Raw genomic sequence first — 14,592 nt, 5'->3', positions numbered from 1 at the left:
AACACTTTCCCATGTTAGAGCTACTTTTGGAGCGTGGATGTGCAGCAATGTAAAAAACTTTCAACTTTAGGGAAAGCTGAAAGATAAATGTGTAGCCTCACCTAGGGTCATAAATCAGTCCACCGATTAAATTTTGTCATAAGAGTGTCTATATGCCTCTCATATACTGTTTCTGTATTGCTACAAACAGAAATGGAAGGTATTGTCTGCCTCTGGGGCCGCATCTGGCACAACATTTTATTGACACATTAAAAGCAATAGATTTTTTTTTCAATGGGAAATGATTCTTGTATATCTCACGGTGGAGTTTTATTTTAAATAGCAAGTTCAGAAAAGGATTAGAGGAAATTAGATCATAATGAAAAAGAAACAAGAGCACTTTAGATTCTTCCAAATCTCTCTTAATGAGCAAAATCCAACACTTTAAATAAGAAAACAATAGCTGACTATACTGCTCTGCACACACTGTGGCCTGATATCATTTTCAACTTGGGCTGTTTGGTCTGCTGAGACTGATTATTCCCATTCTGATGAATAAACCATTTGACAGAATATTATGTGGAGTTGCTTTCTTTTAGATATGTTCTCATGAAAGAGTAGGTTTTCTCTCTGAGGTAAAAAGAAAACGATGAAGCCTTACATGTTTCACCCAGCTTTTTTAAATATAATTTTTTTTTTTTTTTTTTTTTCAAATGTGGAGGCATTGCCCAAATGTGTGTGTTTGTCTGAGAGGGTACACTTCATATTTCAAAATATATAAAAGGAGAAAAGTGAAAGATTTTTGGGGGATATTTCTCATAAAAACTGTGATGTTTAGAACAGGAAAAGATTATAAAAACAATCAACTGCACCTTGTGTAGCACAGACTTGTGGACTTCATTATGACTTTAGGTTCATTAAGTTGTTGTAAACACATCCCCTCTGCACTTTCATATTTAAAAATCAATGCCACACTGTTTGAGAGTTGTGTAGTTAATTTTATCTCTCGTTTGCTGCAAGATACACTCACAGCATGATCAACCCAAACCTCTTTTCCAGCTGTTACTGTTTTTGAACCACATCCAACCCAAACAATCATTTTTTAACTTCATATTTCTACAATGGTTTATCTGCAAAAATCCAGCAGGTTTGTTTCTGTTCTCCATGTTAAATTGCAATAATAGCTTCTGTAAATGACAATGCAGAGAAGTCTGACGTCATGTCAACTTAGACAAATTCTCTTATCGTACTGATTTGTGGTCAAATTGGACTGGTCGTTTCTGACCTTGAATCTGAGCTTATACTAATGAATTAGATTGGTTTGACTGTATGCTGCTTAATGTGACTTGAAGCTGTTTTCTTGTAAAATACCTTGAGATGATTTTTTTGTTTGTTTTGAATTGGTGCTGGAAAATAAACTAAATAAAGCAGAGCTGATCTTCCTAGTCAACTTTCTTAAGATATAACTGATAACTATGAACAGCAAACCACAGAATGCAGTAAGTAAGCAAATATGTTTAATTTAAATAGCACCTTTCATTGATACATGAAATGGTGAATTTAAACATTTCTTTTGTTTGAAAGTCTTTTGGTGCAGATGTTTGGGAGATGTTGAGGTGAGCTTACTGGAGTTGTGGCTGCTGTGTGGTTCCACTGCAGTCTCAGGACACCTGGGGCCCCTGGCATCTGTTTACTTGTTACTGAATTAAAATCCATTTTGAGGAACATTACAAGATGTACTCAGAAATATGCTTTGTTTTCAAATCATATGAATGACATTACATAAAATGTATTTATTCAAAAACAGAGCATGAAATAATTCATATCTCAAAACATAACAGCTACTGTATTTTGCAGGTCCAGTTCATGGTCAGGCTTTTGAAATTTAAATATTTAAAACTGCAACTGTAAGTCAGCAATGAAACAGAGAAAAATGAAACATACACACATATATTGATCCAAGGCTGCTAACACATTTAGGTGTCAATTTTATGAAAGAACAATATTTCCTTTTTGTCACACGGAAATGTTTCAGATGATTTAAACAAATTTGAATGTCAGACATTCAGAGGTGTTGGTGTGCTTGAGGTTAGAAACTGATGGCCAGGCGTTTACTTAAGGATTTTCTGTTAAAAAGTACATTTAAAGGCCTGAAGCAGCAAAACAGCCCCAGATAATCTGACCACCACATGTTTGTCTGTATAATGTTCTTTTTTCTGAAAACGTGTTATCTTTGCAACCGGTGTAACAAGACACACACTTTCCAAAATATGGGGTGATTGAGTCTTTTTTTTAGCAAATGTGAGTGTGGCCAGGCCACTGTGTACCTTTTTAGCCAATAGTGATTTTAACCTTTTGAATAGTTTGAATAGTTTTCCTTTTAATTAATGAATCAGTTTGAAGACTGCCTTTTTTATTTGGGGGGGGCTATCTTTATTTGATGTTAAAATTTGTTTCGGGATTTGGAACAACTAAGAATGGAAAAACCAAAGGCAGAAGAAAACTGCAAGGGCTAAATATTGAAAGAAAAGAAGAAAACTAAAGAAATCCAAATACTCAGTGTTAATGTCTATTGAGAAAAGGCACAATTTGCAGAATCTGCCACCGTGGGCATCCTGGCATCATTCTCAGAGTTTCAGCTGCTATATAATGCTTTTCAAAACCAAGTTTGGCTGTGTCATCTCCCTTTCCATCCTCTGGGTCTTTCCTCAACACTGAAGGTTTTGGGATGCAGTATTGAGCCACCTCTGGCCAACCTTCATGACGGTTTAATAGCGACTCACAGATGGAGATCTTTCAGTTGTAATGTTTTGCTTGTTTGAGGCAGGGAAAGACGTAGGCAGCCAATAAAGAATGCAATGTTGTATGTTTTAATAGTAAAAAGAGAACTTTATGGGTCTTGCATGAGGTAAACAGGAAAAGGAGCACGAGCATGGAAACAAGCAAAGGAATGGAACAGAAAAATCCAGCAATGAACAGTGAAAAATCAGGAGCTGAAGCTCTGTGGCAGGGATAAACTAATCAGAGGAAATATGGTGCAGCTGTGGCAAGGAGAAAAGGAAACTGAGGCAGGAGGACTAATAATGCAAATGGAGATGAACCAAGACTTAAAGTATATAGCAACCAACAAGGAAAAAGCCTTATAATAATCTAAGAAAAATAAATTCAAATGTAGAAGGATGACCTAAGTATGGCAAGACCTAACAGGCATACATAAGCAACAAAGAAATGGTAAAAACACAAAGAAAACTAGCACGCAAGGATCACAACAAAAGTATCCATCCATCCATCCATTTTCTGTTCACCCTTGTCCCTAATGGGGTCGGGAGGGTTTCTGGTGCCCATCTCCAGCTACGTTCCGGGCGGGAGGCGGGGTTCACCCTGGACAGGTCGCCAGTCTGTCGCAGAACAAAAGTATCCTTACTTTTCTTTTTTTTAAATCCCAATTCTGTTTAACTGAGCAGCTGTTTACTCAGATGTTTGAGTAGAATTCAGTAATTGGTAAATTAGTTTCAGCTCATTATAGTTTCAACCCTTTCTCTGTTGTTTTCTCCTCTAAAATATTTACACATATGGCTCACAATATGCATCACTGCATCAAGATTTCTTTCATAAATCTTATCTGTTTTTTTTTTTGTTTTGTTTTATTTTGTTTTGGTGAGATGGGACATTCCAGCTTGTACAATATTCATCCTGAGATCTCAAATAAATACTTTTGTCTTATGAGTGTAATAAGACATCTTTGAAGTTCTAGCTAATACAAAATCTGAAAGGAACGAAAGTTTGGAAAGGATGTGAAATTGCATTTTTCAGATTTAGTGGTGCCTCTGGGAGAATTTCTACCAAATCCACGAGAAAGACGTCAACTAGGCACTCACATCACCTCGTATAACTTAATTACTCACAGCACATAGTCGTAACTGAAAGTATCTCTGCAGAGTTTATTAACACTCATCCACTGGACAGTAAAACTAAACAGCTCTTTTAAAGTGGATTTTATTAGTAAATCAATGGAAATTGGAAAAATGAGAAGCCCAAAAATAGGATTGCCTGGTCTTTTTACCTGTATTAAAGTAACTATATGGACTTTAATACAGTCCATATATTGGACTGGCTATATTGGAAAAATTTATCAGCAACCCTGGTTTTATGAAATATTTGTGCCCCTGCTGGTATTACGACCCTGTTTGGCCAACAGGGCATCACGTAGTTTTCCCTTTAACATTTCACAAAATTGAACCAAACAGAGAAAATAAACTTTGGTCATTCCTCTTTCCACTATCTGTCTAAATCATCCAGAGGCCAAGGTTTTCTTGTGCAGTCTGCTCTTCAGCTCTTCCTAACATGTTTTCTATTAGCCTTAGGTCTGGGGACTGTGATGGTCACAGAAGAAGGTTATTTTTGTGAACCTTCTCTGTGTTGTTTTGCCCATTTGTTTTGATTCACCATCCAACTAAAATGCTCAGTAATGACTCATTTATTCTCTTAGTTTCCTTGGTTGCATGCATTCTAACAATGACATTTGTAATACAGAAAAAACCCTGCCACATACATCCTCCACCATACTTTACAGTGAATATCAGTTTTTTTTAACCACATATTCATCCTTTTTTAAATTTTAGTCTACTGAATCAAAGCACAAAACTCCACTTAAAGTGCAAACTTGGTTTAACAAATGCTTCCTTTCACTTGTAATGATGGTGCAAAGGGTAATCCCAAACACATGGTTGCTATGTGGATAGCCTTTAATGGTTGTTATGGAGGTTTGCTGACCCAAATATGCAACTCTTTGCTGTAGTTATCCAGCAGTGACCTTTGGAGATTTTCCTTATTACTTCCCTTACTGTCGTATTACTGTGTGGTTGCAAGATAAATATGGGTCCTCGTCTATTCTAGTGGCAAGTACTGAAAGAAAATGTACTCTTTCTTGTATCTTATATATATCCCAAAGGATATATATAAGAAAAGAGTCATGTCATGGATTACCAATTAAAAGTTCCCAATAACTTTGGTCAACTTACAAAAGTAAAGCAGAAATACAGGAAATGCTGCAGTTACATTTACACCTTTAAGCTGATTTTTACAGATACAAACAATTGTGCCACCAGTGAGTTTATTAAAAAACTATTCCTATCTAATGTGGATTCTTTTCTTTTTCTTCTAATTAAATATGCTGAAATTAAAAGTTGCATGTTGGTAAAAAATTTAATAATGCGATATGATACAGCACTGAAAAATTTATTTTTAAGGATTTTTACACTACTTTACCAAATATCCATATCTGTATGTCTAAACTTTCAAGATCCGGTTTGAGCCTCATAAATTGCTCATTATGCTCCAAAAGTGAGGCATGTTCTTTCACCAGCTTTAATCAATAATTGCTGTTGGGGATTACAGACTGAAAGGAATGCCTTTTCCCATGTAGCTCAGTATGGCTTGTATTATGTATTCATCTTTACATAGCTGCACTGGACATGAATGAGAAAACATGTCAGCTTTAATATTTAATGCTTCTTTTCTTGCAGGGCTATGAAGACGGATATGATGAAGAATATGAAGATGAGACTTATGAAGAATATGATGAAAACTACAGGACTCAGACAAAGAGGTGATTTTTACAGACACATACAACTGCAAAAACACAGCTCCCTGCACAAATATTTGGACCATTTATAAAGATACAAAAGTTTTGAATTCCATTATTAGTTTGGAGGCTATTGTTTCACTGAAGAAAAAAGAAATCTAATTTAAGGCTGCAATTTTCTAAGTTTGTCAATCTGAGATTTGGCTACTGAAGATCATTTTGTTTCAGATGCCTTTACCCATTTTCTGTGGGCTTGTTCTAATAATTCTCTAAGCTCAACAGCACATATTTTTAATATTGAAGCAACAGAGACTATATTTCACAGTAACGTACTAAACGACACCATCAACTGTTGAGAAGCACTGCTAATCCACTTTGTCGCCATATGGTTAGAAAGCAACTGATATTCACGTGTTGTAGTGGCGAACATGAGCCTTGCTCATTATGATCAATGGAAGCGATGGTTTAAAAGTCCTCTTTCTCTCTTTGGCCTTGATCTATATCCATGAATCCTCTGTTTCAACTCTTGTGGTCTTAGAAGAGGTCTTATTTGAGCTTTGGGGATGCCAATCAGGTGCTCCAAATTGTTAAAAAAACAAAAAAAAAACTTTGTTGCCATGCTTATGCATCGCAGCACATGCCTGAAAATAAAAAGATTAGGAGCAAGACTCTTTCCAGAAGCACAACATCCAAAGGCAGAGAGAATAATTGTCCAAAAACACAATGCCTCGACCAACGAAAGATGAACAAAAGTCTCCAAAAAGAACAAATCCAATATGCTGCCACCATTAAAGGCGCGATTCTAGATTCCTAATCAAAAAGAATTCCTGACGCTTGCCCAACCTGTCAGAGTTTAAGCAATCTGGCATAGAAAGAAACTGTAAAACAATTCAGTGTAGCTGTACAAAGCCAATAGAAACGTAAACTATAAATGTAATTCAACAAAAGATAGTACAACAAAGGATTGACTCTGGGGGACTGAGACCCAAAACACACACTCCTTTTTAGAATAAGGAGAATTTTGAAAAAGAATGTATTATTGTACTTCCACTTCACAGTTATGCACTACTTTTTGTTGGTCTGTAACATAGGGGTCAAATTTAGCATGCTTCATAATTCCAAATATCTATTAGGACTTGAAGTTTGCCGTTGCAAATTTACAATTTGGAAGATTCAAGTTCAAGTGGGAGGAATACTTTGCGGATATATATATTTCTTATTTTTGTTTGTTTTTGTGCAGTATTTATACATGAAAGTGCATCCTTTATCCTGAATGTTTTTCTTTGTTTGTGTGTTTATTATAGCATTTCAGAATATTATGAACATGGACACGGAACCAGTGATGAATCATACAACAGCTATGGTAAGTGTGGCTTACTTGCTGTTAAAAAGACGTTTGTTTCATGAACTATAGTCACTCTCACCCTTTTCTTCTGACAAGGACCCAGTGTAGAGTATTTAATTTAGAAAAAGTTCAACAAAACCCGTTATTAAAGCTGAAAAGGGGGTTGATTATTTGATTAGCCCATCAATAAAAATTATTCTGCAACTTTGAGGCTGATTAATTGAGTTCTTTATCGAGTAAACTTTGCCTACTGTGTAGCGCATTCTTAGACTTATCAAGACCAATCATAAAATTAAAATACAATTTAGCTGCTATTCTCAATACTTGCACTGGGAAAAGTCTAGTGCTAGGCCTGGTAATATATTTGGAATTAACACTGTTTTTCTTGTTAAGAAGGAGGAAAAAGGCTATTGTAATTTTCCACTGTTATTTCAGGTAATTAGCTATATTCACAAGCACAATGAAGGATGTTACAAACATCCTGGCAGTTTCTACAGCCCGAACAGCTGCTACACTGTTATTAAAACCAACCAAGAGACAAAGAAAAAAGCCCTGCAGCCCACTTCCTGACCCAGGGAGCCACTCCTCTATGTATCGACCCTCCTACGATAACTAACTGCAAGCTGCGTTTAACTAAAACTGTGAAACTGTGAATGCGCCAGTGGAAGCTCATGAGGCCACAAGCTGTTTTTCCTTTTGGGTGTTTTGCCCTTAAAGGCTTTTTTCTGTAGAACTAACCTCTGTTTTGTGCAAATGAATCATTCTTGGATGCTTCTGCAAACTACATGTTCTTTAGACTTCTTCAAGCCCAAAGACATGTTTTTTCTAGAATAGCATATTTGAAACTGCAGCAATAGAAACTTTCATTTTTATCTTATACTAGAGTCAGAAAACTTAAAATAAATCTTCAAAGTATTAAAAAACAGATACATTATAATGAATCTATTCACTGGTTTTTAATTTTAAAACATGTTTTTCTGTGACCAAAAAACTTTTGGAGATCTAACCCCTTCCCAAAAGCTTAGGACATAGCAGGGAGTAAACAGTCAAACTGTGAGATGACTAAGGGTGTGGTTTGTGAGCATAAAGTTTGCATGATAATGATAATTAGCTATAACAGTTTTGTTTTTTCTACATCTGGAAAAGACTTGGGCCAATATTGATATCCAATATTAATATTACTGTTATTTTAACCAATATTTACCAATTGCGTGTGTGTGCGTGTGTGTTTAAAAAAATGATATACTGTATATATATATACAGTATATCATTTTTTGTGTCATTTTTTTCCCACAAATAGAATAGAATAGAAATATCCTTTATTGTCTCACAGTGGAGAGCAGCAGAGTGGAAAGCAATGAAATCATTTTTCCATGTTTCTTTTATCATATATTTCTAATTTTTTAACATGGAGCTGAATTTGACTGTTGTGATCTACAAGCCTAAATACCGTTGGAAAATAAAAGATTTATTAATGTTGAAAATATGCCCTGTAAGTACAAACAATTATTTGAATTCCATTTGCAAGGTCTAATGAAATCAGCAGTTAGCTGATTGTCATCTTTTTGCAGGTTCAGTTATTTTCAGCACAATGAATTTAAGCACTAGGGTGTTGAGGTCAGACAAAAGGAAAACCAAGCAGCCAATAATTTGATTTTCTGCTTCATAAACACTCTTACTTGAAAACAGTGCAGTGTGCCATGCCAAAGGGGGCCAACTTTATGTAATTTGCCTTTAAGGAAGGAGTCTCTGACAGTCTAATCTCAGTACTGGTCCAGTAGAGGAAAAAACGGTTATGACAATAATTTCCTGCTGTGAGAGAACCCTGTATTTCCCAGGATGTAATTTATTTTTTTTGCTGAAATATTCTGTGAGACGACAGAGTTCAATACATATGTGCACCATATGTTTTGAGAGATTTAGTTTTCACAAAAGTGAATGTGGTATATTCCCACAGAAGAAGAGTGGACAAGCCCCAGACCCATTCTCAAAGCTCCCGCTTTACGCCTGACAAGAGGAGGCTACAGAAAACATCCCTATGGTAGATACTGAAGGTGCTCCAGATTTGTGACCTCCACTTCTCTTTTGAAACCTTTTTTCAACTTTTAAAAAAAAAAAAAAGAAATGTTGTAACTTTCCCTATCTCATCATCAAATTTTAAAATAAAAATAAAAAAAGATATGATCAATAATTTTCTGATGTGTGAATAAAATCATACACAATCAAGTCTCTTTTTTACCTTTAAACATACTCACCCATGTACAAGATGATTGTTAAATTAGCTCTTTAAATTAACTCAATTGTCCCTATTGCAGAAATTTCACAATTTTGACAGATTTGTTCATACAGAGTATATGTGTGATTGTAACAGATTGGTTTCCATTTATTGGCTTCATTGGAGTTATTATTAAAGGTTCACAAGCTCCACTCCTTTCATCGTATTAGACATAGTCATGCAGTCATTGCGAAAGTGGTGACTTCAACCTCCTACGTTTTAGTAGGCTGTCGTTTTTGTTCTGCTTGTGTGTCAGCAGCATTAAAATATTCAGAGACAGGAGTTGAAAAGCAAAAAAATGTTCACAAAAGCTGTGAAAAATCCCATTTTGGCCAGTCAATTGTTGCAACACTGACACAAATAAAACTAGCAGTTGCCCAGGAGGATGGGGGAAATTGTAACATAACACCAAAAGATAAATGCTTCATAATGACACAGAACATATTGTTATGTGAAGTAAAGCACAGGTGTCACCTGTTTCACTGGAACATAAGGTGTTGCTCTCTCTTAGTATCATTTGATGTCACTGTCTAATTGGGGACATATCCAGTGATAATCATGTTAGAAAAATAAAGTGTTTCATCATATATTTCCAAATGTTTTTTGTAGAATTTAAACATAACAGCAACAGCTTCACAATATATGCATGTATCAATGTGTTAATTATCCATTTTGTAATTACCTCGCAATGAAGGCCACAGCTGCACCTCCAGTTTCCGACTTCTTTATTACTTTCAACTAGACTTTGTAAGTCAGCTATTAAATTCGTGCAGTGCAAATAGCCACTTGCCTTCATGGTATTGCTGTCAATATGAGAGCTTCTAAATGGACAGTAAACATGCATTCCCACAAATAAATAAAAAGATCTGCGCGTATTGTTGCAGTTTTCACTACAGCATCCCCACTTGAGAGTAGTAAACAGTGGAGTGTTTTGTTTCCACCATTCTGGCCCGAACGGATTAATTCTTTAGATCACAGTAGCGTTATTTGAAATGTAATTGATTGTTGTAGAATTTGGCTGACTCCATCCATTTTAGTTATCTCAGACTTTTCCTGTCTCCTCTATTCAGATTCTATATTCTATAAATTAAAATATCCCAATTTAATTTGAAGTCGAAAGAAGTATAAATTAAAATACCCCAATTCAAAATTAGAGACATTAATTGAAGAGGAAGATATGGAAAAAGGTGCATACAACATGCGTGCAAATCATAGGATTAAACACTATCACCAGGTTATGTTTTATTTTAATCATCCAGTCCGAAATAGAACTTTCTTTTGCCATCATTTACAACAGTTGACTTCTTTTTACAGAAGCAGATGCACTTTCAATATTCCAATTGTCATGTAAATAACTGTAGCAGTTATTTACATCAAGACTGTTGCCATCTTGATGCATTTATTACAATAACAAAGTGTTAATTCATAGGAACAAAGGAATCGTTCCCCTTATATCATAGAAGTAGGAAAATTTTCACCTGCTGACTTGACAGAATTCAAATTGTAGCACAATCTAAAGTTTAAATTAAGATGTTTTCGACCAGTGTAGAACCAGTTTATTGTAAGATTAAGTGACATGACCAACACACCTTCATTAGTTTGGTCTACATAAAACAAATATGGTCAGGAAAAATGTGGATATGCAGCTTTCTTGGTCATTTCAGCAGGTGCTTAATTTTCCAGAAATATCACCATGGTAGCAAACCAATAGAAAACAACACATTCCTTTAGAAAGAGTTAACATAATAGACTGCTTTAAAGCAACAAATGGAAACCAGTCTTCCAAGAGTCAAAGACCTGAATGTAAAATGTCTTAATGATCTAAACATTTCTTTAAACATTTGTTCAACACTGTGAACTCTAAATATTTCAATAACCAGGTTCCCCTCCTAATTTAAAGTGTAACATAAAAGTAACTGACAACAGAAATAAAAGTTACTCCTGGTTTTATTGTGAATTCAAGGAATATTGAAAAAGACATCCTTATTGTTTGAATAACTGACTGATTGAAAGCATTCACCACAGTGTGTAATTCATCAACTGTGCTTTGTTCTGTGTGTAATCTGTATTTGTACATAAAGTATTTAATAAAAATAACTTAAACCTAAATCCTGAGTGGAATACTTAATAAATAGGAGATAACCAAGCTGTAAATTCATTTTCTCTTTTAATTTTGATTCCTTTATTCATTATTTTTTGTAGATTTCTGTCAGACAACAGCTAAAATGTTTAATAAAGAAAACTTCAACTTGCCCAATATGAATATTTGATCTCCATTTAAAACTAATACCTGTTTTCTTGCAATCCAGTCTCTGAAGTGACTAAACATATTGATTCACACTGACTTTCTTATGGAGTTTTATAGAGGTAAGAACTCCTCTCATATATATCATAACATTGCCTTAAATATGTCCGGCTAATTAAGGGATCTATATCCTGATACTCTGCTTGTTTGCTTAAGGAAACAAACCTAACCTACTGAACTCAGTCGCTACCTGCAACATCTCAGTGTCTCTGCTAAACTCCTTCTGTTTGTGCATTTCTTCCATGCGATTTCTGCGTGTTGTAAACACCTCTGTGATTAGCACACCCGAAGCCTGACTCTGATTAAAGACTGTAGATGATGGGACTAAAAGGAAGACTAAACACTAAACAGGTAACCTTAATGCTAATCCTAATTTAACCATCAATCAACTGCTAACTTTCACTTTAAAAAAAAGTAAACCTGCTCGTTTTAACCCAAAGATTAATCTCCCTCGATGCCTCTAACCACACACATAAGAGATTCAGCTAAACTGAAATAAAAGAAAGATTAAATTAAATTAAAAAGCTCTAAAATAATGTTCGGCTAACTTTCTCATCATTCCTGAGAAATAAATACATTTCTCATTAAATGTCTTTTTTTGTTAACCTTGAATTGGTTTACTTTTTTTTCACAACCATATTATGTAGATGTATCTGTACTTTGTAGACACTTTACACTGCATGCAGGCTATTAGTCTAAATATTATGCTATATATGTTTATGCATACTTTATACCAATGATCTGCTCTTTCTTATAGATACAGAAAAACACTGTAGTGTGTTGTCATCAAAGCACAGAGAAACACTGCAGGTGAGTAGAAACATTTGCGATCACATTTTCACATCTGCCTCTATTTATGCCTTGGGATATACAAAGATATAAAACATGTTAGAAACTACTAAGACAAAGAAGCATAGCATAACAAAAGCAGGACTTCTGACTCATGGTTTTTTGAAGTTTCCTTTTTATTCATACAAGCTGGTAACTACTAGGGGTGAAGCGTTACTATTTCCATTTAATAACACACCAATTCACAAAAGTATTATATAATCCTAAAGAGAACCTGATGAACTCCTCCTGCAATCTTTTTATTAAGATAATCCCTGCCTCTTTTTGTTCTGTATGGACCAGGTATTGCATCTCTGTTTTCTGCACTTGTGTGTGCATTTTTTCTCTCTAAATACTGTCAGGTAATTCTGCAAATACTGTAAAATGTAATCCCCAAGGCCACATGCTCGCTGACCTATTCATAATTCATCAGCTGCTGTACAAACCTTGATTTAAATGAGTACTTCTTTTTGAAAATGTATGTAAGGCCTAACGCCGAAGTTGCACAAATGTGCTGATAACACACAACAGGATTTATGCTCAAAGCCACCAGAGCAAAGGATGCAGCGTCAGTTTTATTTCGTGGGTAAATTTCCCTTGTACTGGTGCAGTTTGGTTTGACTGCTCTATCTGTGACATCCATTAACAGCTTAATTAGACTCTGCGCTTTAGAATAGTAGCAGTGCAAAATTTAAGCAAAAATATTAATGTTCTAAATTTAGAACTGCTAAGCAAAACTGAAAGATTTTTACATGCAGCATGAAATTATTAAAGATAAAAATAAACAAATTTGCACCCAGAATGTTCAGCTCCGAGACTAAGGTATGATCCAGATATGTTTCCACTTTAACTTTGTAGAAAACACAAGTTGAGAAAAATGTTAGAGAAAAAAACAATAATAGTAATTATAAAAAGGTATAGATCAATTAAAAAAAAACTTTTTGGTTGCTTTTGTGCGTCAATACATACCTGACTGTGATATTTTATACTCACTTTGACAGCCAATGATTGAAATAATTCTTTTCATTATCATAGCTTACTGTAAAGAAAAGTAGTTATATAACTGAAAAATAATATCTAGCACTAGTGAGTCACTCATACGGTAGTTTTTTTGTCTGACATTGATCATAAAATAAACTCTTAGTAAACTCTCGTTTTCACAGACTAGGATCAGAAACACAATCAACGTCAACAAGATGTAACATAAGCTCCTCTGAATATAAATTGGCAATAAAATCAAATATGTGAAATTAAAATTATTTTATGATTAGCTCTAAAATATTCATAAAATATTATGTAGAATATCAGTATTAATTCTACTAAATCAAAATGCTTTATCATTCCTGCTCCTGAAATATTGTGTTAATTATTAAAACCTTGTTAATGTCATCTGTTTTGATTCATGTACATAAACAATGTAACTTTAATAACAGACATGGGTATTGTAGTCCTGTTTCAACCAGCTGCCATGGTAACAGAAGGGCATCGCTGTTTTACTCTATGCTTCATACATCCAGAGCGCCTTCCTGCACTTCCTCTCAGATCTTATGCATTTCTTTTTGACCAAAGAGTTTTTGTACAATTGTCTTTTTGTGTGAGTTTTCATGTAGATAATTCAAGATGGAAGATTCCCTTCACACAATTTCATCTTCGTCCAAAGAGAAAATTCTTGGGTAGGTATTCATTGTTTCGTACAACACCTGCAAAACAATGACCTACAGTCTTTTGTTGACTTGTTTCAATTATTTTGTAAGCTTAATTAATATTTAATCGAATGTCTCTTTCGTTTGGACTTGAATGCGTCATGTTGCCACACAGACTATTTCTCAAGGTTGTTCTCACTTATTGGAAATAATTGTGTGCCACAATACAACAATACTCCTTATTCTATAAAGTTTGAGGAAGAAAACAAGTAAAGAAACGAAAAAGCTGCTCAGTAAGGAAAATAACAGAGCTTGATACATAGACAACACAAATAGAAAGGATGTCATTTATAGAGGATTGTTTGTCAAATGTGTTTCCTAATTGCTATAAAAAAATAAGACAAAATAAAGGATTTAAATGCCTAAACTACAGTTTTCAACTCTTTGTTGATAATTTTTCTGTGACTTGTTCCTTCAAGTTACAGCTAAAACTTTAGTTGCACCTGCGGTTTGGAAGTGGTCCATGCATCAGTGGATGCCAGAAACACTGTCTGCTTCATTTTCATAACAAACCTTCCTCCAACAGCAAATCAGCCAAAAAAAAAACATCCACAATTTGCCATGGATGTCCAT

At 34.7% G+C, this 14,592-nt stretch overlaps 1 protein-coding gene across 7 annotated transcripts in view; it reads left to right on the top strand.

The window, feature by feature from the left end:
• khdrbs2 (KH domain containing, RNA binding, signal transduction associated 2) overlaps window positions 1–14,592 on the top strand; it is an 86,704-nt gene that overhangs the window by 64,292 nt on the left and 7,820 nt on the right. For 4 of the 7 annotated variants that reach the window (XR_003594128.1, XR_003594127.1, XR_003594126.1 and 1 more), the window contains 4 exons: window positions 5,505–5,587; window positions 6,868–6,926; window positions 8,866–8,949; window positions 12,246–13,989. Coding sequence is in view for 3 of the 7 variants with exons in the window: in XM_028006732.1 (XP_027862533.1) it covers window positions 5,505–5,587; window positions 6,868–6,926; window positions 8,866–8,960 (237 nt within the window). In the remaining 4 variants the exon portion in view is untranslated. Of the gene's footprint in view, window positions 1–5,504; window positions 5,588–6,867; window positions 6,927–8,865; window positions 11,293–12,245; window positions 13,990–14,592 lie in introns of those variants that run through there. The other 3 variants (XM_028006732.1, XM_028006730.1, XM_028006731.1) reach the window with 2 other exon arrangements.

Source organism: Xiphophorus couchianus, chromosome 22 (assembly GCF_001444195.1).
Source record: "Xiphophorus couchianus chromosome 22, X_couchianus-1.0, whole genome shotgun sequence".
Lineage (NCBI taxonomy): Eukaryota > Metazoa > Chordata > Actinopteri > Cyprinodontiformes > Poeciliidae > Xiphophorus > Xiphophorus couchianus.
This window is presented reverse-complemented; position numbering and strand designations above follow the sequence as displayed.